At 55.1% G+C, this 23,615-nt stretch overlaps 9 protein-coding genes across 9 annotated transcripts; 3 read left to right on the plus strand and 6 right to left on the minus strand.

Moving 5' to 3' along the window:
- Positions 1-986: 986 nt before the first annotated feature.
- On the minus strand, positions 987-1,923 carry BO70DRAFT_354459 (uncharacterized protein; the record flags this gene model as incomplete). The annotated part of the gene is made up of 3 exons (XM_025541864.1): positions 987-1,123; positions 1,180-1,776; positions 1,818-1,923. The coding sequence occupies 3 exons, from the start codon at positions 1,921-1,923 to the stop codon at positions 987-989; spliced, it is 840 nt and encodes a 279-aa protein (XP_025397500.1).
- Positions 1,924-2,804: 881 nt separating this feature from the next.
- On the minus strand, positions 2,805-4,257 carry BO70DRAFT_364070 (uncharacterized protein). Its single transcript, XM_025543720.1, has 3 exons — positions 3,585-4,257; positions 3,425-3,529; positions 2,805-3,331 (listed from the first exon to the last, which is right to left on the minus strand). The coding sequence occupies exons 1-3, from the start codon at positions 3,880-3,882 to the stop codon at positions 3,219-3,221; spliced, it is 516 nt and encodes a 171-aa protein (XP_025397501.1). The 5' UTR covers positions 3,883-4,257; the 3' UTR covers positions 2,805-3,218.
- Positions 4,258-5,445: 1,188 nt separating this feature from the next.
- BO70DRAFT_381211 (DNA-dependent ATPase RAD26) lies at positions 5,446-9,337 on the minus strand (the record flags this gene model as incomplete). The annotated part of the gene is made up of 3 exons (XM_025545455.1): positions 5,446-8,937; positions 8,986-9,059; positions 9,107-9,337. 3 exons carry the CDS (start codon positions 9,335-9,337, stop codon positions 5,685-5,687), a joined length of 3,558 nt encoding a protein of 1,185 aa, XP_025397502.1. The 3' UTR covers positions 5,446-5,684.
- Positions 9,338-10,259: 922 nt separating this feature from the next.
- BO70DRAFT_98789 (uncharacterized protein) lies at positions 10,260-10,913 on the minus strand. Its single transcript, XM_025548907.1, has one exon. It carries the CDS (start codon positions 10,837-10,839, stop codon positions 10,390-10,392), a length of 450 nt encoding a protein of 149 aa, XP_025397503.1. The 5' UTR covers positions 10,840-10,913; the 3' UTR covers positions 10,260-10,389.
- Positions 10,914-11,317: 404 nt separating this feature from the next.
- Positions 11,318-14,845, plus strand: BO70DRAFT_411978 (putative protein kinase Yak1; the record flags this gene model as incomplete). The annotated part of the gene is made up of 8 exons (XM_025547301.1): positions 11,318-11,879; positions 11,930-12,201; positions 12,255-12,454; positions 12,513-12,672; positions 12,719-12,978; positions 13,028-13,147; positions 13,205-13,563; positions 13,612-14,845. 8 exons carry the CDS (start codon positions 11,318-11,320, stop codon positions 14,373-14,375), a joined length of 2,697 nt encoding a protein of 898 aa, XP_025397504.1. The 3' UTR covers positions 14,376-14,845.
- A 601-nt stretch (positions 14,846-15,446) lies between these two features.
- On the plus strand, positions 15,447-18,507 carry nip1 (translation initiation factor eIF3 core subunit c). Its single transcript, XM_025545456.1, has 2 exons — positions 15,447-15,866; positions 15,951-18,507. The coding sequence occupies exons 1-2, from the start codon at positions 15,524-15,526 to the stop codon at positions 18,209-18,211; spliced, it is 2,604 nt and encodes an 867-aa protein (XP_025397505.1). The 5' UTR covers positions 15,447-15,523; the 3' UTR covers positions 18,212-18,507.
- A 162-nt stretch (positions 18,508-18,669) lies between these two features.
- BO70DRAFT_364074 (ESCRT-II subunit protein SNF8) lies at positions 18,670-19,910 on the minus strand. The gene is made up of 2 exons (XM_025543721.1): positions 19,364-19,910; positions 18,670-19,255 (listed from the first exon to the last, which is right to left on the minus strand). The coding sequence occupies exons 1-2, from the start codon at positions 19,837-19,839 to the stop codon at positions 18,943-18,945; spliced, it is 789 nt and encodes a 262-aa protein (XP_025397506.1). The 5' UTR covers positions 19,840-19,910; the 3' UTR covers positions 18,670-18,942.
- A 337-nt stretch (positions 19,911-20,247) lies between these two features.
- On the plus strand, positions 20,248-21,920 carry BO70DRAFT_430973 (60S ribosomal protein uL30; the record flags this gene model as incomplete). The annotated part of the gene is made up of 4 exons (XM_025548198.1): positions 20,248-20,264; positions 20,832-20,943; positions 21,130-21,296; positions 21,348-21,920. 4 exons carry the CDS (start codon positions 20,248-20,250, stop codon positions 21,805-21,807), a joined length of 756 nt encoding a protein of 251 aa, XP_025397507.1. The 3' UTR covers positions 21,808-21,920.
- A 424-nt stretch (positions 21,921-22,344) lies between these two features.
- On the minus strand, positions 22,345-23,023 carry BO70DRAFT_430974 (uncharacterized protein; the record flags this gene model as incomplete). The annotated part of the gene is made up of 3 exons (XM_025548199.1): positions 22,345-22,504; positions 22,567-22,835; positions 22,916-23,023. The coding sequence occupies 3 exons, from the start codon at positions 23,021-23,023 to the stop codon at positions 22,345-22,347; spliced, it is 537 nt and encodes a 178-aa protein (XP_025397508.1).
- Positions 23,024-23,615: the final 592 nt, after the last annotated feature.

The raw sequence follows: 23,615 nt of genomic DNA on the forward strand, positions 1-23,615 counted from the left end.
AGAATGAATACATACTAGGGAGATAAAAAATATATACAGGATAGGATAGGATAGGATCATAGGATAAGATATTACAGAATAGGATAACATAAAACCGGATAAGATAGAACAGAACATAACAAGACAGAACATTGCAGAACAGAAAAAAAAATAAAATAAAATAAAACAAAACAACAAGAAAACAAATCCATAACATAACACAACTTAAGTATACCCTGTCATCTACTATCTCTCATCTATCGCTCATCTTATCTACTAGTACCACTGACAAAAACCCCATCATCCCAGATCCATAGACCATGCATGCTTAACCTCCACCATCATGATGAATCAGGATAAATCAGTCATGATATGATACATATTTGAATTACTACCCTGCTATATAAGATAAGCAGCGCATTCTTAGATAACTACCTAACCTACAGCATTCAATAGTTATATCTATCTTATCTGAAACAGTCCATTTTTAGCTAAATAGGCAGTATATTATCCCACATTAACACTACCTCATCCCTCATCTCTCTCATCCAGTAGTATCCTTCATCCAGTATTCCCGCTCTTAATATAAGATAGACAGACAGACAGACAGATACAGAATCCAGCCATGACATAATGAAGAACCAATCCAGAGTAGACAGGATATCCCGACGCATAGCATACATAACTTAACAAGTACTATCACACTGTCACTATCATAACCACTACCACTACCACACCCCCTCAAAAAGCGAGCATAACTAAATGTCAATGTAAATGGAATGTCAATGTCAATGAAAGTGAAAATAAGAATAAAATAAAATAAATAAAATAGTAAATACCCATCATTATCGCAATACAAAATCAAATCAACGCCAATAGATTTGCTCATGATTAAACGAAACATGACAAAAAAACGAATATCGCTCAGCTTAATGCAACATTCTATGCATGATAACAAGTGGACCAGAATAGACTAGAGTAGACTAGATCAGACTAGACTAGACAGATTACGTGGCAAACACCCCAAAGTCGCCGGCGAACCAGGTGAACGAGGCGATGGTGATGGCCATCATGCCAAAGGCGAATTTGAGGCCTAGCCGCTCGATTTCGGAGAGGGCGAAGCTGCAGGTGGCGCAGATGAAGCCTACACACATATATTAGATGGGTCGTGTGTATTCAAGGGGAGCAAGGAAGACGTACCATTGAGCGGGGTGTACGGCTGCGGGACATACATGGCGAACGAGTGACTCGCAGCCGCGAGATGGCCCGCACTCGCCGTCGCGGAGATGCCCTTGGCCGCGTCCCAGATGATCAGGGTGTACGAGGCGGTCAGCAGCGGGACCGTGGCGTTGGCCTGGTACTTCTTCGTATCCCAGACGACCTTGCCGGTGGGCGAGACGCTCATGTTGCTGGAGATGGTGTAGGTGTGGCTGTTCAGACTGCACGACGCCACGACGTTGACCCCCGACGGCGTCACCGACAGCGACGTGTAGTTCCATTCGAACGTCACGTAGTTGCCGATCTTGTAGTATGTCGTCGAGTACTCGTTCGGGTCCAGCATCGAGATCCCGCCCGTGCCGGTGTAGGTCGTGTTGGAGGTCCCGGTTGAGCCGCTGGTGCTGGTTGTCTGGCCGGTCGTGCTGCTCTTGGTCGTCGTGCCGGTGCCGGTGCCGGTGCCGGTCGAGTCGGTGGCGGACGCGGTGTCGGTCTTGGAGTCGGTCTTCGACGCTGTCGCGGCGGTTGTTGCGGCCGCGCCCGTCGTGGCACTCTCTGCTGCGGTGGTGGTGGTGTCTTTCTCTGTTAGTTGGGTTTGTTGAGAGGGGATGGGTGAGACGAACCCGCCCGCCGCAGCACTTCACCGTGAGGCTGCCATGGTGTCGCTGTGGTCACTGTGCCCAGGAGAACCAGCAGACACAGGACGAAGAGTCGGGGGATGTAACGCATGATGATGGTGGTGGTGTGTGTGTGTGTGTGTAGCAGAGGGGCGAGGGACTCGACTCCTTGGCGAAATTCAGGGTCCGATCGACGTGGACCCTTGCCGGATCACTGAGCGAGTGTTGTAACGGACTGGAAAGGATGAAAGACGGATTCAAGCGATGTCAAAAGGTGACAGCTAGTAGCGAGATTCTGCCGAAGTCGATGCGAGCGAGCTGCACAGGGAGGTGTTTTTCAGGCCACCGGGACTGAAACATGCAGATCGTCTGATATTCTCGGCAGGGTCCAGGAGGGAGGGTCGCGGGTAAACAAAGCGAGCGACCGAGCGAGCGACTGTCCCCAAAACACGGCGGGTGCGAGAGGGGGGGAGGGGGGGATGGAAGCGACCGACGGAGCGAGGGAATCAGATGTCGAGAGAATTCACACAGCAGGTTGTCTGGATGAGACGGCGTGGGACGAGGGAAGACTAAGGGTGGTGGTGGTGCTTTGGTGCTTTGGTGCTTTGGTGCTGGTCCCTCCTGGGGAGGCGATCCAGCCGGCCGCTCTAGCCCGATTGGGCCGCGCTGTGAGACATCGCGATACTATTTTTGGCAGGCGGCTGGCGGCCTGAGGCACACCTGTCCCGGGGATGAGGCTTCTTCCGCTGTTTCGTGTATGGGGTGGTCTGTCCGGATATTGGGATTCTTGACTCGTTCGTATATTTATTATCTAGATGGTAGGACGATAGTTGGATAGGCTACACTCTGTGCTGGAAAATGAATCTCCCAGTTTGCGAAACGCGGGCTAGCTCCGACAGCCACTATTGCCAATAATTGGCCAGATACAGAACCCGAACCAGAAAAAAAGCCAAACGAGTCAGTCATCATACATCGCCAGTATTGAGTATTTCTCTACCAACGTCTGCTTATGAACATGCATGCCATAGATGACATAGATACTGCGCCATAAATATTGTACCATAAACAATGCCACATACAGTGCCATAAACATTGTGCCAGAACTGTGCCAAATAGTGCCAAATATGTTGTCATAAACAGTGTTACATACGATGCCAAAAGTCTGCCATAATACTGTGCAAATATCGTGCCATGCGCCATAGCCATCGAACCAAACCCATCAATCATTAAAATATTAGCATTAACCGTTGCCGTCAATGTACGATACTGATACTGATACAGTGCCGGCGGGAGCAGCGTGACCTCCCGCCTGTCATATGAATCATCACTCACGCCACGCGCGTCATGAACCCCCAAGTGGCGAGGGGTCTCGTTTAGGAAGTGTAGTCGAACTGTCAGGTCGCTCGTTTAGGAAACATACTCGGCTGTCAGGTCGACCTGGCTGCACGAGGAGGGGATCGTGGGCTGGGTGTATCTGTAGATGTAGAACAGCTGGGGGGCGTTGTGGTACCAGTCACAGACTGTTCGGTGTTAGTTTCTCTTTTGATGTCTTTTTCAAAGTTCGTTGGAAAGATAGATCGGAGTTGATCGCAATGGATACATAGTTCACTCACCCAGCCAGCCCCCGAAGCCAGACGCAGCCGACCACTCGAAGTCGGTGCCATTGACCGAGAAACCCCCACTGCCGTACCCCGTGTTAATCTGGACGGACTCCCACGCTGCGACGAAGTTAGTCGGAGGCCAATCTGTGGCGAGAAAGGGGCAAAGTCTAACCGCCGTAGTTGTTCTGGACCGATGGCTTGAGGCCCCAGGGGAAGGGCGTGCCAAGGTCGAACTGGGTATTCGTGCCGTTCAGGAACGCCGGGCTGGCGGTTCCCACGTCCGACGTGAGCACGGCGTCGTTGAACCCGGCCCCCGTGTGGTAGGCGTACACGTAGAGGTTGTTGTGGTCGTCGTTCGAGGCGCCCGACGTCTTCAGGTGGAATGTCGAGCTGGAGCTGTCCTGGCGAGAGGCGAGGGGGCTGGCAGCCACCGCGGAGGCGAGCAGAGCGAGGGAGGCGAGGAACTTCATTGCGAGGTTGGAGGGATTGTTTGGAAGAAAGAAAGAAAGGAAGGAGGAGAAGAAAGCAGGCAGGTCTGCGAGGAGTCGCGGACGGGAAGAGTGAATGTGGACTGTTTATTGCTGGTGGTTGAGCGATTGAGCGATTGAGCGTGGAATGATGGCTGGAAGCGACGGGGATGCCTTGCGTCTTTATATTGCAGCTGGCGCTGCAGCGGCCACGATCACCCCGGTTGTGGGTGTGGGTGTGGGGTGGGGGCCAAGACTCCTCCAGACGATGGCGGCTGATCGCAGCGATCAGAGCAAACTGCGACCCGACAAAGTCAAACTTTGAGTGAAATACGGAGAGCAACCACAGCACCGCCCAGCCAACCCGCGGGAATCACCGTCGCGGGGGAGGTGGTTGGTGGTTGAGACTCACAGCACATATTACTAAAGAACAAACTATGGCCCACGCGGTGGGGCTCACCGCCTCGGACTCCCCGGCCCTGCCCTCCCGATTGGCTCGCCCTCACCGACCGCCTCGGCCGGACCACTCATCGCGGGCGGCGAATTCGGCAGAACGGCGTCGCCGGGGGTTGATTGGCGTGCCGGGGAATGAGGGCGGGGAGAAGGAGGAATGCTGTCAGCCTGAGACATCTGCAGTGCAGTGCATGTTCCTCCCTCATCTTCTCCTTTCTCCTTTCTCACTTCTCACTTCTCACTTTTTCTTCTCCCGTGGAGTCAACTCAACTCGGATAAGATCACTCCTGCTAGGTGCTGACTGCTGACTGCTGACCGGTATTCTATTTTTGTTGTCCAACACCCAAAACTCAGCAGTCGATCCCAATGTCGGTCCCTCGGCTCTACACCCGTGCCGAGCAAGCCATGTACCTATGTCACAGGATGATGGATGAGATGCCATCACCACTCCTGTCTCCTCCATAGTGTCTGGGGATTGCGATTGACATTGACATTGCATGGGCATTGGGATTAGGATTGGGATTGTCCGCCAAGCACCGAGGCACCGACATAGATAGACAACATAGTATCATCGTCATCTGAGCCTCCCCCAGTCCCCACTGCCCCAACCCAGATGTGGATGTTCAGGGGATCTTGTATTTGTAAGTTAACTTGTCTGGGGTTGGTTGCGGGTTGATTGCTATTACTATGTATAGATAGATGTGGGTGCGATCTTAATCTTAGGTGGTGTTTCAGGTCAATATGGATGATGGTTGGGAGAATGTTTATCTCTACTATTTACTGTGATCAGAGCTGTTGGGTGATTAATGTTGTGCAGTGTAACTATGGTGTGGTGTGTTTTTTACGTAGTACTGTAGTACTTTTTTGTACTCTGCTCAATGCTCAGACAATGACAATGTCACTGTCTTGTCCGTCTGCAGCGACTTACATCATGATCGTCAGGCCCATTTGGGCCTCCCCTTTGGGTTTCTGGGTCGAACCGTCTTACATCACACATCACACAAAGACTTCTAATCTCATTACGATTGCGACCACGGAAGCGATTTCCCAGCGGATGTACTTAGACAGTCAGGCAGTCAGTCAGGATAGCGATCTGCTAAATCAACGTCATCCCCCGCACTCATTTCTATCGTATCGTACATCAGTATCAGGAAACAGGTTCAGCATAAATAATATTACATATATCCCACCCCGCGCCGCAAACCATGGGTGTCCCATCCCTTGCCGATAGCCGACTCCAAGCAGATATGCGCCGCGCCGTCCATGGTTTCTTCTATAACGCGATGCTGATTACGGACCCGGTCCGTCAAGGCAGGATGACGCAGTCCAGTCCAACATAAGATTGGGTGGCATCATCTCCGTTTCGCGTATTCCGGCTTCAGCGACCATTTGCCGCGCCCGTTGCGGCCCCCCTTCTCCAGCACCGCGATCGTCTTCAGCATCTCCTTGAACTCGGCCGACCGCTGCGGCGTGTCGCAGTACCGGTTGAAGTGGTCGATCAGCATCTGCGTGAACACGGCCCCGCCCTGCGCCGTGATGAAGTCCCGGATCATCGTGATGAAGTCCACCCCGCTGGTGCGCGGGGCGGGACTGTTGCTGTTGCTCCGCGACGGGGTGCGTGCGGACAGGTTGGCCAGGATGCTGGCGGAGGATGGCCCCGCCACTGCTCGTCTGGCGCCGGCGCTGCTCCCCCCGAATGCGGACCGCGGGGGCTCCTCGGGCTTCCCGGCCAGCCCAAACTGCCCCGTCCAGGTGGGAGTGCCGATGGGGACGGAGCGCGCTGCCTCGCCCGCCCGCCGCAGCTCCTCCGCTGCCTCCGCGGCCACCCGCCTGGCCTCGGCCTCGATGATCTTGGGGTCCGCTCGCACGACTCGCTTGCCGTTCACGATCTGGTCATGCTCCAGCGCGGAGTGCACTCCCGATCGGGCGAAGATGCCCTCCATGATGCGCGACTCGGAGTTGGTTCCCGTCCCCTTCTCTTGGTCACTCGGCTGCTCTTCGCCTTGGAACTTCTCCATGGACGCCACCCCGACCACCTTGCTGATGTCCCTTTTCTCATCGTGCTGTGAGGGTTGAGGCGGTCGGGTGCCATCGCTGTCCTCGTAGGTGACGTCGGCGTCTTTGAAGATCTTGCTCGTCTCCGTTGGGCCCTGGTTTTCATCCCCCAGAGAGAACAGGTCGTGGAGGTCGCTCAGCTGGAAGGTCTGCCGTTGCTTGGGGTCCCGCAGGATTTTGTTCGTAAGGAATTGTTTGAAGATCTGCCGGTGGTATATCTTTTCCTCGATCGTCCCCGCTGTCATCAGTCGGTAGACGGTGACCTCGCGCTTTTGCCCGAGTCGCCACGCTCGCTCACGCGCCTGCACGTCGGTCGAGGGATTCCAGTCGGGATCGTATATGAGAACTCGGTCCGCCCCGGTCAGGTTTACACCCAGCCCGCCCACCTTGGTGGTGAGTAGAAACACATGCAGAGTGGGATCGTTGTTGAACTCGTCGACCATAGACTGTCGGTGCTGGATGGGCGTGGTTCCGTCCATGCGGCGGTAGTTGAACCCGGAGAGGGAATTCACGAATTTCTCCAGAATGTCCAGCATGATCCGATGCTGGGTAAATAGCAGGGTCTTGTGTCCCGTGTCTTTCCATAGCTCTAACAGCGACTTGACGACCTGCATTTTGCCGGACTTCGAGCCGCTGCCGTAGCCCGCCTTGGACGAGAGCAGCTTGTGGTTTTGTAGATCGGGGTGGTTGCAGATCTTTCGCAGGATATCGACGCCATACAGAACCTGGCGCCGCCCATTGAGGATAGATGTCATCTCTTCCGAGCCCAGGAATGCCTCGTAGGCCTGCCGCTGTTGCTTCGTCAGCTTGCAGAATAGCACCTGTTCGCTCTTTTTCGGCAGGTCCGCTGCGACATCTACCTTGAACCGCTGCAGGAGATATGGGCTGATCGCGTCCTTCAGGGTCTCGGCACACTTGGCCGCTGTCTGGACCTGTAGGTTGGAGGCATTCGCATATCCGCCCTGGCGGATGGGAAACTCGAACTGGTTCCGGAAGTTCACCAGCGTCCCAAGGCGCATCGGAAAAATGAAATCAAATAGAGACCATAGCTCTGTAAGGTTATTCTGCATCGGGGTCCCGGACAGAATGATCCGATGGGGTGTTCGGAGCTCCTTGCAATGGATGGTAATCGAAGTGTTTGGGTTGCGGATCTTATGGCCTTCGTCGAGGACAGCGCAATCCCACTCGATGGGAATCAGGAGGGAGGCATAGGTCTGTAGACCTGAGTAGGTAGTGACCAGCACATGCCCCTCCTCTAACACACGTTTGACAACCTTCCTCGCGGCCTTCGAGCCACCCTGGGTGCCACGGGAGGCGCTCCACGTCTCAGAGAGCAGCGCGTCTTCACGGCTGCTTTCATTGCGAATGTTGACCATCCCACTGCCAGATGTGTGCAAAATGGATACGCGAAAGGGTGGCCACCAGCGATGGAACTCGTTTACCCACTGTTTCATGACCGTTGCAGGGCACACAACAATGGCGGGTCTTGTCAGTTTCTTACTGTAATGCAGACCGGCGAGGAAAGCAATAACCTGGATCGTCTTTCCCAGTCCCATCTCGTCGCCAATGATGCCACCGACTTGCTGCTGCTGCAGTTCCCATAGCCACTGCACACCCGTCTTTTGATAGTCGAATAGAAGAGGGTTGATGTCACCAGGTATCCGGTATCCATTGTCATAATCCACATCTGCGACGGTAGGATGGGGCATGAACCACTCTTCCTGTTCATCCTGGTCTACGTCTCCGGCATCCACAGGCTCGCCCCGTGCCTTGACAGCACGCTTTCTGGCAGCGCTCCTGCGACGGACCCAATCTTGAAGCCTTGATTGGTAAAGCTGTTCATTTCCGTCATCCATCCCGCTGAAATCTTCCACCTCATCCGAAGGCTTTGTGGCTTTTGCCCGTCCCGCCCGCTTTGGCTTTTCCTCGGGTAGAAAGTCTTCATCTTCGGACGGGGACTCCTGCCCTTCAGACTCCACGTAGCTCGCAGAATCATCTTGGGCCTCTGACTGGGCCCCATCGCCGAGATCCGATCCCTCTCTTTTCACGGTCTCACTTAAACGGTCTAATTTGCGCCGCTTACTTGCTCGAGAAGCAGGTTCTGGCGTCTCGGACTCGGAAGTTTCGTCGAAGCTGAACCCCGGCCGCACAAGGTTGCGATGTGAGACGGCCGATTGCTTCTTCATATGTTCCAGTGCCTCCCTCTCGTCGCGCTCGTCTTCCGCGTCAATAAGAGCATCCTGGAGACTGGCAAGAGGACCATGGTTTGCCCCAGTGCTCATGTTCGAAAACGGTGTGATCTTTCCGGTCCGAATGAGATAATCCCGGCGAGATTCATTGGGCATGCGGCCAGTCCCGGCGACCTGAGAGCCATTCTCTTGCCCCTGGTGTCGTTCGTCAATCCGTTGCTGGATCTCCGCGAGATCTTTTGACAGTTCAGCATTGCGTGCTTCAAATTTCTCGATTTCATTCCTCAAACGGACCCTGGCAGATGTACCAATGGGTTGGGACAAGCGTTGATGCGATTTCAGAATTTGTGCCTCGAGTTTCCTGTGCACGTGAGTATTGGGCGATTACCTTGGTGTAACCAGAACATACTGTTTCTCAGCGGCAGTCCTTTCGAGTCTCTTCTTGTCCCGTTCATCCGCCTGCTCCATGAGCAGTTTGTCGGCCTAGCGATTGTCAGTAGCGATGCCAAGACTCCAGGCGGGATATGTACCTGACGGGATATGTCTCTTTCGAGATCATCCTGGTTTCGAACGTCGGCCTGCAATTCTCGCAGACGACTTGCCTCGTCAGTGCTATCTGGGCCCGCAGCCGCAGCCTCGGGCGCATCTAGTTTGGTAGTCTCCGATTGTTCACTTCCCCGAATATCTTCTGTCGACCCGTTTGAGGTCGAAGTAATCGCCCCACCGTTCACATTCGCCTCATCCTTGGTATCTGAATCCATCTTGACATCGGCGTTTAACTTTAGTGTGCGGTGATAAATTCTCTGAAATGTGGCAGTTATACTCTCTATGATTAGATTGCCATAAAAACTCAAATAGATTAATAGATCGCAAGAGACCGCAGTGAATGATAGAAAGAATGCAAGATAGGCCAGCAGTTACAACCGGTGGCGTCACGGGTGTGGTATATCCCCCTGCAGAGGCCTGAGTAGGAGCCGATCTATTGGCTAATCGAGGGTGAGCAGATCTGCAGCATCGTCCTGTTCACGATGCCCCATGCATGACCAGGAAAGAGAGTATAGAGGATTCGAGACTGATGACAAAAGGATGCGCCTCGATCCATAATCCCGGCAGAAGGATCTCACCGACTGCAGCCGCCTCACCGCCCTGGAGCCTGGAGCCTGGAGCCCGATTGTTGCAGCCTTGGAGCCTGAACCGGAGCTGTACTGCAGCCTGAGGGGTTAGTCATCATCCCCTACGTAACTAGTTAGTTAACTATTCCGTCGCTCTCCCACGTCACCAGTTTCTCAGTTGGTTGGGCTCCTGAAATCATCGTGCAGACCTTCCTCCCGTCTCGTAATTTTAGGTACGTCTGGTAGACGGCGTCGTCCCACCGGGACGCCCTACGTGGTTGGGTTTGGCTTTCTTGCTGTTGGCTCTCTAGCAGCCTGGATTGCATTCAAGGTTTCCGCGGATGGTGCCCCGGGGCGTAGCGAATGCCTGCAAACGGCAACAATGATGTCCTGGGCATGGGGCAGACTTGGAGACCTCGAGATGACCGGTCATCTTCGATAGTAACGGGATTCTTGTGCTTTGTACGGAATACAGTGGCTACAGCTGTGTCTGGATCCTCGAGGCACCACCAGGCTGGTAATGAATGGTATGTGCCATATCAAGGGGCAAATGTCGACCTTCCCGATGGAGGCCGATCGTCAAGAGGCTGGTCGCGAGGCAGGCACTGAGGCAAGCGACGCAGACCGGCATCAAATAGGCTTCCCCACGCTGCAATGACTCAATTACTCAGTCCCATCAGGATGTCATCCCCGACCAGTGGCTAAAAGGGAAGATTATTATTTAACGGACGCTTTTGACTTCCCTGTGTATTCCCTCTGTCTCTGTCGTGCTGCCCCTTCGTTGCAAAAGCACCACCATTGACGGGGATCCCTACCCGAGTGAACAGGGGAACTTTCGGTTCTCTCGCAGGATCAATCGAATCGATCGCGGTGGTTAGGCTAGGGTCATTGACGTTGGTCCGTGGGTGGCCCTTCCAAGCCCCAAGCCAACCCAACGGCAAGCCTGAGCCTGAGGCTGCCAGTGCGCGCGCTCCACTCGTGCTCCTCCCGAACTTCACCTCCCCTTCGTCTCCTTCCCTTCTTCCCCTCCGCACTAGTCTTCCCAGTGCCCATCCTCGGGTTCCTCCCCCTGCCTGCCTGACTGCCTGCCTGCCTCCTTCCAGTCGTTTCCTGTGTGTGCACTGTATACTTCTGTTCGGATTCCCGTTCATCTCGGGCTTTCCAACAGTCGTTCAGTCACCCTTCCTTCCTCCCCTCCCCTCCTCCTCCCCCAACCTCCTTCGCGTGTCAGCTGCCGCATCGATATTGGTTGCTGCGTCGCACCCGTCATTGTGGATTGCGACCGCCCACTCCCCCCCCCCCCGTCCGTCCACTGGCCGCCACCCCCCCCCTCGTCCTCGAGCCCTCATCACCAGAACGCCTTCCTCTCGGATAATGAGGCTCGACGCAACTTAATCCTGACTTCAATTCCTCCTCGTGCCCCCTCCCCGATTTTCGAATTGCACCACCGCTCGCCGTGTCCCGCGTCGTCTCCGCCTGATTGCGCTACGTGCGTCTGCCGTCCCCGCTGCTACTATCTAACCCCCGATCGAGGTGCATGTGCGCTGTCGACGTGATAAATGATCATCATATTTCCGATCGGATCTCCCACTATCATCTGAGACACGTCGTGACGAGGAAAGAGGGGAAATGGACTCCCAGTGGCAGCCATACCAGGATCCCTTAATGGGCCACCATCCCGCGCAGTTCAACAACGGGTTGACGTCGTCTAATCCACAACAGCTAACCTCAAAATACGCCGGCCAGCCACAACACTCCCAGCCGCCGATGGGATACTCCTACGAGCCCTTCCAGTCCCCCGGCACCACGGCCAAGCCCCCTTCGATCGGGGCAAGCTCCAAGACCGTCTCGATGGCGTCCTCTCCCGCTGCGACGCCACGTAGTCGGGATTATGTCACCGATGCCGATACCACGATGGAGGACGCGGATCCGTACAACCGGGCCAAGTACTCGACAAGACCGACCCAGCAGAGCCGTCCGTCCTCGCAGTATTTCCCCACAAATGAAGAGTCGTCCGCCGCTCGCCGATACTCCCCAATGAACGTCTTGTCCCCCTCCATGTCGTTTAACGGGAGCCCGGGCAAGTCGCATAACGCGTACGCTTTCCCGCCCGGGCCCAATCAGCCTCGACGGTCGCCGACCAGGACCTCGACCTACGCCTCGCCTCCCCAGGCGTTTCAATCACCGCCCTGTGAGTATCTACGCGCAGGAATGATCAAAGACACCAACTGACTTCTCTAGCCGCGTCCCGGCCTCCTAGACTCCCTCCTTTGCAGCCCGCCGACATGGGCGCCGATCAGTTTTACCCGCCATCTGCCGGCTCCCAGCTTAGTGCAGCGTTTGCGCAAGATGGGAGGCCCCATCGTGCATCGTCTATATCCGGTGGAGGTCATCAGCCCGGTCGGGGCCCGATACCGAAATTCCAAAAGATCAAGTCGGTTCAAGAACTTCACCCACGCATGAATGTGCAGCCAGCGTACAGGCGTGCCAACCCCGAAGGCGGCTTTATCAGCGTACGTGTGCAAGGCTCCGACGTATATACTGGCACTAACCAGATCCCTCACAGCCTCTTCACGCGTTGACAACCCATCTCCCGGCCACCTATCGGATATGCAATCCGGGCTTCAACTACGAATCGTCCAGGAATCCGAGGCGGGTTCTGACAAAGCCCAGTAAGGGTGTGAAGAATGACGGCTTTGATAATGAGGACAGCGACTACATCCTGTATGTCAACGACATATTGGGCAGTGAAGAAGCGGGTCACAAGTGAGTCAACCAAATGTTCCTCCGACAAACTCCCGTTCGGTGTACTGAACTATGCCAGAAACCGCTATCTCATCCTGGATGTGCTGGGTCAAGGAACCTTCGGGCAGGTCGTGAAGTGCCAGAACCTGAAAACACAGGAGGTTGTAGCCGTCAAGGTTATCAAGAACAAGACCGCCTACTTCAACCAGAGTATGATGGAGGTGTCAGTTTTGGATCTGGTAAGCCCACTGATACTTTACGATGGACTTTGCTCATAATTTTTAGCTCAACAGCAGATATGATAAGAACGACGACCACCATTTGCTTCGGCTGAAAGACACCTTTATCCACAGGCAACATCTGTGCTTGGTGTTCGAATTGTTGAGCGTCAACCTCTACGAGTTGATCAAACAAAATCAATTCCGGGGATTGAGCACCACTCTGGTGCGCGTGTTTGCTCAGCAACTGCTGAACGCGCTGAGCCTCTTGAATAAGGCACACCTGATCCACTGCGATCTTAAACCGGAGAACATCCTGTTAAAGAAGTGAGTGTCAACCGATGCGCGGCGAACTTGAATGCTGACCTCCAACCAGTCTCGAGAGCCCCATTATCAAGGTTATTGATTTTGGATCAGCGTGCGATGAGAGACAGACCGTCTACACGTATATCCAATCCCGGTTTTACCGCTCGCCAGAAGTTCTTCTTGGCTTGCCGTACGTATCCTTGGCTTCCTGCCACACCCTCCCTTGCGCCGCTCTAACATCTTGTAGGTATTCATCTGCGATCGACATGTGGTCCCTTGGTTGTATTGTCGTCGAGCTCTTCCTCGGATTGCCGTTATTCCCCGGGTCCTCCGAATACAACCAAGTCTGCCGCATTGTGGAAATGCTAGGCCTCCCGCCGACATGGATGCTAGAAATGGGCAAGCAGTCCGGCGAATTTTTCGAAAAGACCCAGGACGAGTTCGGACGGAAAACATACCGCCTAAAGAGCCTGGAACAATACTCTCGCGAGCACAACACAAAGGAGCAGCCGAGCAAGAAGTACTTCCAGGCGTCGACATTGGAGGAAATCATCCGCAGCTACCCCATGCCGAGGAAGAACATGAAACAGGCAGAGGTTGAACGAGGTTTGTACTGCCCGATGTGTCGTGTGTATGCCTGCTAATCGTCACTAGAACTGAACAATCGAGTCGCTTTCATCGACTTCGTCCGTGGCTTGTTGACGATCAACCCGCTCGAGCGTTGGTCACCACAACAGGCCAAGTTGCATCCCTTCATCACACAGCAGAAGTTCACGGGACCGTTTGTCCCCCCAATGAACTTGAAGTACTCGTCGCTCAACAAGACGGTTGCCCCTGGGATCCAGCAACAACAGCAAGCTGAGGCGGCCAGTAAACAGAGGGCAGCGCAAGCAGTCCAGGCCCAGACGGCCGCGCAGAATGCTTACAACATGCAATTGAACCAGTTCCACACGCCCCCGCATGCTCAGCCGCCTCCGATGTACAATGGGATGTTCCCTGCTCATCAACAAGGCGCCCCCCCGCCATACCCCACCCAGCCGCCAGCCTATGGCCATCAGATGAACCTGATCCCGGGCCAGATGCCTCAAGGGCAATACGCGCCGTCCCAGAGTCTCTACGCGCAAGCAACAACGCGGGCTGGTCGACAGCGCGCGTCTACCATGGACCCTCAGGGTGGAGGTATCCCACCGACTATCCAGCGCGTGGCCAGCCATCTCGACCCCAATGCCCCGATTAGGTTACAGCCCAGCCCAGCGTACTACCCACCTCCCCCGGATGGGTATGTTGACAGCAGTCCGGCCAACCAGAGGCGCCGGGGAAGCCGTGCCGGTGGGACCAGGAACCGCGACTTCATCCGTACCCTTGAAGATGGCGTACTTGGGGGCGAAGGCTTCATGGGCCAGAACCAGTGGCATTGAGCGCACGCATGTCAGGAGCAGGCTGATAGCCCCTGAAGGTACATCAGCCCTACGGTTAAGCCATTCTCGCTATCGGGCCAGTACGGGCGCCAGGTGCGTTTATCGCGAGGTCGACGCAGAGCTGTTCCAGAATACCCTCTTCTGCTTGGTATTTGGAGCCGTGGTTGATTCACTTCCCCGTCTCTTTGATGTCAGGTCTGCCGAGACCCCCCTGGGCCCCTGATACAAGGAGTGCTGCTTTCGAGATGACCTGCGACCCCCGCCTGCGTGTTTGCAGGTCCTGGTTGGAACGCGTTCCTCCGCCCAGCAGGTCGGAGAACTCCCCGGGGAGAAGATATAATTAAACATCCGACCTCCGCCGTGGCGGCGAGCCCGGGTGGACATCCATCCTGGCTGCCGCACCACCCGCCGGGGGATCGGTGCACCTTTTCCTATAGTCGAGCGCTTTAGTGTTCCCGATGCTCATCCTCGCCTCTCTTCCTTCCCCGTCAATCCTCCTCGGTTCATGTATGTGGCTGTTTTCGGCATAGCCAGGAGTACTTGGAAAGATCGCGATTTATGTTGATTCTTGAATTTCATTCCCTCTACTGAAGATTTGCACGGAGATGCCTTCTGTTATGCGCCATGCGAGATATGCCTTTTTCTTCCGTGCCGTCGTTTTGTTTGTTAAAAAAAGAGAATCATGCTTGTAACTTTGGATATTGAATATGAATATGAAATACGAGGGCTGGGCCAGACAGACCGGGGCTGCTTCTGCTCCGGGCAAGGTCTTTGTCCACCAGTAGAACGCCACATTTTGCAGACTAGAACGGTGGTCTTTGCGTAAGGGACCCGAATAGAGTAGCATCTCCGCATCTTGAAAGGAGTAAGTATGGAGAAGACCAGTCTGGAGCACGAGCGGGTGCCGATGGCTGTCGACTGCCCGATGCGGTTAGGCGCAGACTCGCTTAAATTTCGTGTGTGGCTCGCGCCGCCCAACCTCTGTGGCTCCGAACCCTCACAACGCATTTTCCGTCCAAGCAAAAGAGCAGGTCGATCGGCTCTCACCTTCACCACCCTCCCCCCCCCCCCCACCGATACACGCCGGCAGATACGGCCCTCGATTTCCGCGTTTCCCCCCGATTTCCAGCATCAGAACACCCGCAAACATGTCGCGTTTCTTCTACGGTGGCGGTAGCGACAGCGACAGCGAGAGCAGCTCGTCCGATGAGGAGCTCTACAGCGATCGCGAGGAGGCGGAGGAGCAGTCCGAGGAGGAGTCCAGCGAGGAGGGAGAGGAGGATTCGGACGTCGACTCCTCTGACGAGGAGGAGGGCAAGACCGGTGCCAACCGTTTCATGAAGAATGTTTCCGAAAGCGAAGAGAGCGAGGACGAGGAGCGGGTAACGGTCGTCAAGAGTGCCAAGGACAAGCGGCTGGAGGAGCTCGAAAGCACCGTCAAGTTGATCGAAAACGCCGAGAAGATCAACGACTGGGCGGTCATCTCGACAGGTGCGTTGGCCCGGGGTGAAATGCTGGGGGATTGCGGTCGCGCGGTCGGGATGGATGTGTTTTGATACTAACCTGGGACTCTAGAGTTCGACAAGCTGAACCGTCAGATCGTCAAGGTCGCCCAGTCCGGTCCTACCCCGAGAGTCTACGTCAAGGCCGTCGCGGACCTCGAGGACTTCGTCAACGAGACCGTCGCCAAGCAGAAGTCCAGCAACAAGAAGATGAACGCCAGCAACGCCAAGGGATTCAACATGGTCAAGCAGCGTATCAAGAAGAACAACAAGGACTACGCCGCCCAGATCGACAAGTACAGGCAGAACAAGGATGGCTACATGGACGCCAAGGAGGAGGTCGCCCGCCCCGTCGCCGCTGCCCCTCGCCTGACCAAGATCGAGCGCTTCGAGGCCGCCCCTGCTGCTGCTGAGATCGGTGGAGACGATGGCTTCGCGACCGTCGGTCGTGGCGGCAAGACCCTCCAGTACACTCCCGAGAGCATCCTGAAGCACCTCCGTGTCATCGTCGAGTCCCGCGGAAAGAAGAACACCGACCGTCTCGAGCAGATCCGCACGATGGAGAAGCTCCTCGAGGTTGCCCAGTCCCCCTACCAGCGCATCCGTGTCTACCTCACCCTGATCTCCACCCGCTTCGATCTCACCTCCTCCTCCACCAGCAACTACATGGCCGTGGACCAGTGGAAGCTCGCCGAGCAGGAGTTCGCTACCCTCCTGTCCGTTCTCGAGAACAACCGCGACCACGTCGTGACCGAGGGTGCCGAGGAGTGGGAGGACGACGAGAAGCAGCCCACCGTCGCCCCCGGCGAGGTTCTTCACATCTCCGGCAGCATCGTCTCGTACATCGAGAGACTGGACGATGAGCTCACCCGCTCCCTGCAGCACATCGACCCCCACACCGCCGAGTACATCGACCGCCTCAGCGACGAGAAGCAGCTGTACACCAACCTGGTGCGCACCCAGGTCTACACCGAGGGTCTCACTAAGGCGGAGAAGAGCGACCCCAGACAGGACAGCCTGAACCGGGTGGTCATGCGCAGACTCGAGCACATCTACTTCAAGCCCTCCCAGGTCGTCACCATCCTCGAGGAAGGTACCTGGAAGACCCTTCCCTCGGAGCTGGACACCAACATCACCCCCCGTGGCGACACGGGCGATGTGACCAACCTGGTACAGGTCCTGTGCAACTACCTGTTCAAGCACAGCGACGGCATCATCCGGGCCCGTGCCATGCTGTGCCAGATCTACTTCCTCGCTCTGCACGACCAGTACTACCGCTCCCGTGACCTGATGCTCATGTCCCACCTTACGGAGAACATCGCCAACTTCGACGTCAGCACCCAGATCCTGTTCAACCGCACCCTCGTCCAGATCGGTCTCTGTGCCTTCCGCGCCGGACTTGTCTACGAGGCCCAGATCACCCTCTCCGAGATCTGCGGCAGTGGCCGTCAAAAAGAGCTGTTGGCCCAGGGTATCATCATGCAGCGCTACTCCACCGTCACCCCCGAGCAGGAGCGTCTGGAGCGCCAGCGCCAGCTGCCCTTCCACATGCACATCAACCTGGAGCTCCTGGAGTGCATCTACCTCACGTCGAGCATGTTCCTGGAGGTGCCCCTGATGGCGCAGACCTCGTCCTCCCCCGAGCTGAAGCGCCGCATCATCTCCAAGACCTTCCGTCGTATGCTGGACTACAACGAGCGCCAGGTCTTCACGGGTCCCGCCGAGAACACCCGTGACGGCGTGATCATGAGCGCCAAGTTCCTCGCGGCCGGCGACTGGAAGAAGGCCGCCGAGATGCTCAACTCCATCAAGATCTGGGATCTGATGCCCCAGCCCGGCAAGATCAAGGAGATGCTGTCCCAGCAGATCCAGGAGGAGGGCCTGCGCACCTACCTCTTCACCTACGCCCCCTTCTACGACAGCCTCTCCATCGCCTCCCTGGCCACCATGTTCGAGCTCCCCGAGAAGAAGATCTCCGCCATCATCAGCCGCATGATCTCCCACGAGGAGCTGGCCGCCGCCCTCGACCAGGTCAACGACGCCATCGTCTTCCGCAAGGGCGTCGAGCTCTCCCGTCTCCAGTCCCAGATCGTCACCCTGGCCGACAAGTCGATGAACCTGCTGGAGTCCAACGAGAAGACTCTCGAGCAGCGCACCCAAGGCATGGCCAACGCCTTCCAGCGCGATCAGGGCGCCGGCGCCCGTGGTGGCCGTGGCCGCGGAGGCGGCGGCCAAGCGCGTGGCGGTGCCAGATTCCCCGGTGGCCAACAAGGCCGTCGGCCGGGTGGTCAGCAGTTCGGCGGTGGTGCTTTGGGCGGTGCCATCAAGGCTTAAGCTTTAAAAATGATTCTTTAATGGCAATTCATTGATTTCTTTTTTCATGGTTCTAATGCTCGTCTCCCTCTCTCCCTCTCTCCCTCTCTCTCCTGGAAATTTCACCGCGTATGATTCCATGTGCTCTTTCCCCCCCATGGTCGAGCATTTTTTTTTTTCTTGTTTGGCTGGGCGGGCGATTTAGGTCCGTTTCTGGTTTATTTACTACTGTTGTCATGCATATCGTACTTTTTACCTATCCGCAGATGAATATTACGTTTGGAATGAACGAGAATAGAGAATAGAGAATAGACAAGGTTGGGGGTGCGATGTTGGTTGTAGATAGGATTTCTTTTGGCTGGGAGATGTAGAGTGAATGACATCCATATTCCTTGACATTGGGATTTTAAATTTGAAATCACTCGGAAGTGAAAAACGCCTATTTTTTTTTAAAAAAAAAAAGAAAGAAAGAAAATAGTATAGATATCACCGTGGTCCATTATATATAATTGGGTATATGGTGCTGACCAGCATCGACATAAATGGCAATGTCATGGGTGAGTGAGCTCTGAGCTATATATATCCCCGGCCAGTCGTACCCGTCCGGATCACCAGTATCCAGATAGAATCGCCAAAGCGAATTCAACCCAAGGCTCAGCCCTGGTCCTCAATCGTCGTCGGCATGTCACAGCATACAGCCACAGACATATGTACGAAATAAAGTTCCCCAAGGAACATGCTCACGAACACGCTCATCCACTATCATCCAGCAGATTCTGCGGCGACCAGTACTCATTCTCCTCCCCTTGAGCATCAACCCAGACCAACCCATCGGCTACTAAATCATCGATGACCGTCTGCGCGCGCGCCTTCTCCCACGTCAGGTTCGCCTGCAGCATCGAGATGCTCACGTACCCCAGCACCTGGATCACCTCGAGCACGGTGGCCTGGTCCGTGTTGAGCTCCTTGGGCACCGACCGGATATACTGTTTGCTTCCGACGCGGACGATGGAGAAGCCGGATCCTAGCGGTTCGAGACTTTTCACGGCGCGGAGGACGTCGTCGCTGTCATTCAAACCTGCGTTAGCATCTATGCCGTATAACCCCCCGATAATAGGAATAGCAATAGCAATAGGAATGTGAATGAGAATAAGAAAGAAAATGAATACATACTCCGTAATCTCCAACCCACTCCCAACCGCCTTCCCTTTCCCCACGCGCCTCCGACACTCCTCCAATCCAATCAACCCGCCATTCTCACTCCTCGTGCCCCGACACAGCTCAACCACCCGCACCGCCACCTCGAAGTAGAAATCGTTCATGTCCCCGCCCATGATCTGTGTCCAGAAACTGCCGATCTCGCCGAGCCCCTTCCGCGCATTCTTGCCTTTCACGTTGCTCGCCGCCAGCGGGTCCACCCCGATCGCATTGCACATTCGCGCGAATTCGGCGCGGAAGGTCGGGTTCGATTTGATCGTGGAGCTGTGTTCGAGCGCAAAGGTGTGAAGGAGGGATTGAAAGACTGATAGTTGCGTCTGGAGGGATGTGGTGTGTGTTGAGCGGAGCGTCGCGCCGTGGTTGGCGAAGGATTGGCTGGCTTGGGTGCGGTTCGCGAAGGCACCTAGGCCGACGCCGCGGCGGGTGGACATTTTGGGATGGGATGGGATGGGGTTTGTTGGGAGGTGGGTGAGTGAGTGAGTGGGAGGGGAGGGGGAGGGGGAAGGGAAGGTCGTGGGGTAGAGATGGTGGTGGTGGTGGTCGTTATCGGGCACTCCGTCATCCAGGCATCGAGGCACTGAGGCACTGAGGCACTGAGGCACCCGGGCTACAGTTCTTATCGACGAGTCAGGTGACAACGGACTGCCCTGTGCGATAAGGGCTGTGGTGACCGAAAAGGGCGAGACGGGGCGGCCAGTCACGCTAGCCAGGTCCGGACTAGCCCGGCTCCACCCACAAACGCATTTTCTTCGACGGCCGCAGTTTTTTTCTTCTTGATCTTCTTCCAGTACGACAGCCTTCGCCAACTGCCCAACTCGCGAACTCTACGGACCGTCACAATGGCCTCCACCGCTGCGTGAGTGTTCCCTTGAGGACTGATCGCACGAGCCGTAAGGTTCAGATATAGTCGTCCTTCTCGCTGGAGATGCTGCGATCCGAAATGGTCGCTGAGCACCAGCTCGATTCTTCCCGCGCACCCGCTCTCTCCCTGAATCAAACCGCCTGAAAAATGTGTTGGAACACGAGGATGGGATTGAGATGGGTCTGGGGTTTTGGGGCTGAAGGCTCTGCCCTTCTCCCTAAAAAGGATTGTTGGGAGCTATCGTCGTCGGGACTCTTGCCTTCGGGCCCAGGGCGACGACGAAAAGCCTCAACATCTCTTCCCGAGCGTCATGCTTGGGGTCTTGTCGGCTGAGGATATTCGCTTGCCATTGTCACTGGATGAACGCCGCGCTGAGATATGCCGGATTAGTAGTCTGCTTGAAGGTGCTTGGCAGGTGATGTTCCCCCTCACCGATCAAATCCATGTCGTCGAGTGCTTTATCATTTGCCTTCAGTCTGAGAATGTGGCACTATAGCTGCAATTCTTACACTCGGCGAAAGTCCATGTGTTATCGCTGCGGACATCAACTGACCTCCACAGCACCGTCCCCACCCAGGAGCAGGTCCTCGTCCCCGAGACCCTCCTCAAGAAGCGCAAGTCTCAGGAGCAGGCTCGCGCTGTCGCCCGTGAGGAGGCCGAGAAGAAGAAGGCTGTAAGTGTGCACCATATTTTTTTCTTTTACTCCTTTCCTTCAGTGATGACAACACACCATTCACGCGACTAGACTACGGTCAATGCTGTCGCTTCGTTAACCATCTTTCGGGGCTGATATTGAAGCTTCAAATGATTTTTTTTCTTATACATCATTTGCGAGACTGCATGCTAACTGTCTCATCAGGCCAACAAGGAGAAGCGCACCGTCATCTTCAAGCGTGCCGAGTCCTACGTCAAGGAGTACCGCGATGCTGAGCGCGAGAAGATCCGCCTTGCCCGCGTTGCCCGCAAGGACGGTAACTTCTACGTCGCTGACGAGCCCAAGCTGGTCTTCGTCATCCGTATCAAGGGGTATGTCCAGCCTCAACCCGTCTCCATCTGAACCCGTCTAACAGCCTGCAGTATCAACAAGATCCCTCCCCAGCCCCGTAAGATCTTGCAGCTCCTCCGTCTGCTCCAGATCAACAACGGTACCTTCGTGCGCCTCACCAAGGCCACCCAGGAGATGTTGACCATCATCAACCCCTACATCGCCTACGGTTACCCCAACCTCAAGTCCGTCCGTGAGCTCGTCTACAAGCGCGGTTACGGCAAGGTCGACAAGCAGCGCACTCCCCTCACCGACAACCAGATCATCGAGGAGAACCTCGGCAAGTACGGCATCGTCTGCATGGAGGATCTGATCCACGAGCTGTACACCGTCGGCCCCAACTTCAAGCAGGCCAACAACTTCCTGTGGCCCTTCAAGCTCTCCAACCCCACCGGTGGCTTCCACACCCGCAAGTTCAAGCACTTCATCGAGGGTGGTGACTACGGTAACCGTGAGGAGAACATCAACGGCCTCATCCGCCAGATGAACTAGATTGTTTGTCTGCGATGGCTGTCCGTACCGGTTGTGAAGGGGTGTTTTAGTTTTCCTAGTTAGCGGGTTCCTGGTCTGAATCTGGGTATAATTTAAACGCTTCTACAACCTACATACGTATCGCTTTGATTGTAAATATCTGTAAATGTGTATAATCCGTACCTACCTGCCTTGTCCAACCCTCGTATGGTATTCCGTACCCTGCTTTTCATACCTTAGTACCTAACCCTAGGTCTGGTCCCTAGGTAAAGTACCTGGTATATACTAAAGGTACCTCGCCATCTGAAGCCGTCAAGTTTCTATTCCGTCCTTGTCTGAAAGAAGGCTGTTTTGTTCTGTCCGTCCTTCCACACTTCATCATACACAACCAACATAACTTAAACAAACAACAATTGCCATCTCTTCTTATATTCTTCCACGACAGGTATCTAATAACAGCTCTTAAAGCAGATCTATACATCACCCAACTCTCTTGTCTTATTAATTTACCATCACCCCAACCCCCTACACCTCCCCTCCAATATCCCCCTATCATCATCACTCCCTTGTTAAAACCCCCCTACAAAACTCCCTCCACCCCTCAATCCTCAAAAACGGCGGCTCCGGCACCCCCCCCTCCTGATCCCTCCACTCCTCCCTCGGCGGAAACGGCGACCGATCAAACACCAACTGATACATATACTCGGGCGCCCAGGTCCTGGGCGCCGGTCCACCGGCCCGCTCAAACGCCGCCCGGAATCGCCCCCGTTCCAGCCGCACGATGTACGTCTTGGGCTCGAAGGCCGCGTCGAGCAGGTTCTCGCCGTTGAGGATGTAGGTGTCTGTGGGGCCGCGGGTGGTGATGGGGTGGGGGTGAGGGTTATTTCTAGGGGGAAGATGAGGAGGGTGGTGGTGGTGGTGGTGGTGGGGGATTCTGGAGAAGAGGGTCCGGGGTTGGGGATGAGGATTTGGTCCAGAGGTTCCGCGGAGAGGCATTTCCAGTGCGTTTCGGCGGCGATCCATGCGTTGAAGATGTGGCGGAGGATGAGCTGGATTTGGATTTCTGGTTGTTAGGTATGTTGTTGTTGTTTTGGGGGAAGAAGAGGGGAGGGGATGGGAGGAGATTTACTTCGCCGGTGCCGTTTTCGTAGAAGACGATCTGGATCTCGTTCTCCGAGTCGAGGGTCCAGGTTCCTGTGAGGATGGAGAGGATGGAATTGGATTCGGGAATCGACATGGTGGGGATGTCTTTGGCTTTGGGGTGTGATGAGAGGATGAGTCGGTGATTAAGTGGGTTTGGTTGGACGGTGATAGGATGGATGGGAGGTGGAGAGGTTTGGTTATGGAGTATTATTGGTGATGGTTTGATGGAGGGAGGAAGTAGAGAGGATGAGGGATAAGAGAAGTAAACAGGATTGGAACAATGTAGGCAGATTTGTCAGCCGAATCAAATCAACTCTGTGCTAGTAATTTCCGACACCCTTTTGAGTGATTTGAGAGAGAGAGAAAGAGAGAGAGAAAATGTCAGGAGAGGAGCAGACAACAATATATAGGAAGTTTCTACTGGTAAAGATGTATGCAATGACTGTGCTCAGCGAAGAGATATTCCTCAGCAGCTGAGGATAAATCATGCCCCTGCTTAGAGCAGCTGTTCCATATCCATATCCAACATACCAGCCATGTAGCAGTGAGAGCAGGCTAAACCAAGATTGACTGTAAGAAACCAGGGAATAAGTTCCCAGCCCTAGAATTGCGGTCAGCAGGATGGAGTAAGGTGGGGGCCAGCCCGAACCATACATATATATCAGCCTAGTACTACGGATGATCAA

The sequence above is a fragment of the Aspergillus heteromorphus genome (assembly GCF_003184545.1).
Source record: "Aspergillus heteromorphus CBS 117.55 chromosome Unknown BO70scaffold_21, whole genome shotgun sequence".
Taxonomy (NCBI): domain Eukaryota; kingdom Fungi; phylum Ascomycota; class Eurotiomycetes; order Eurotiales; family Aspergillaceae; genus Aspergillus; species Aspergillus heteromorphus.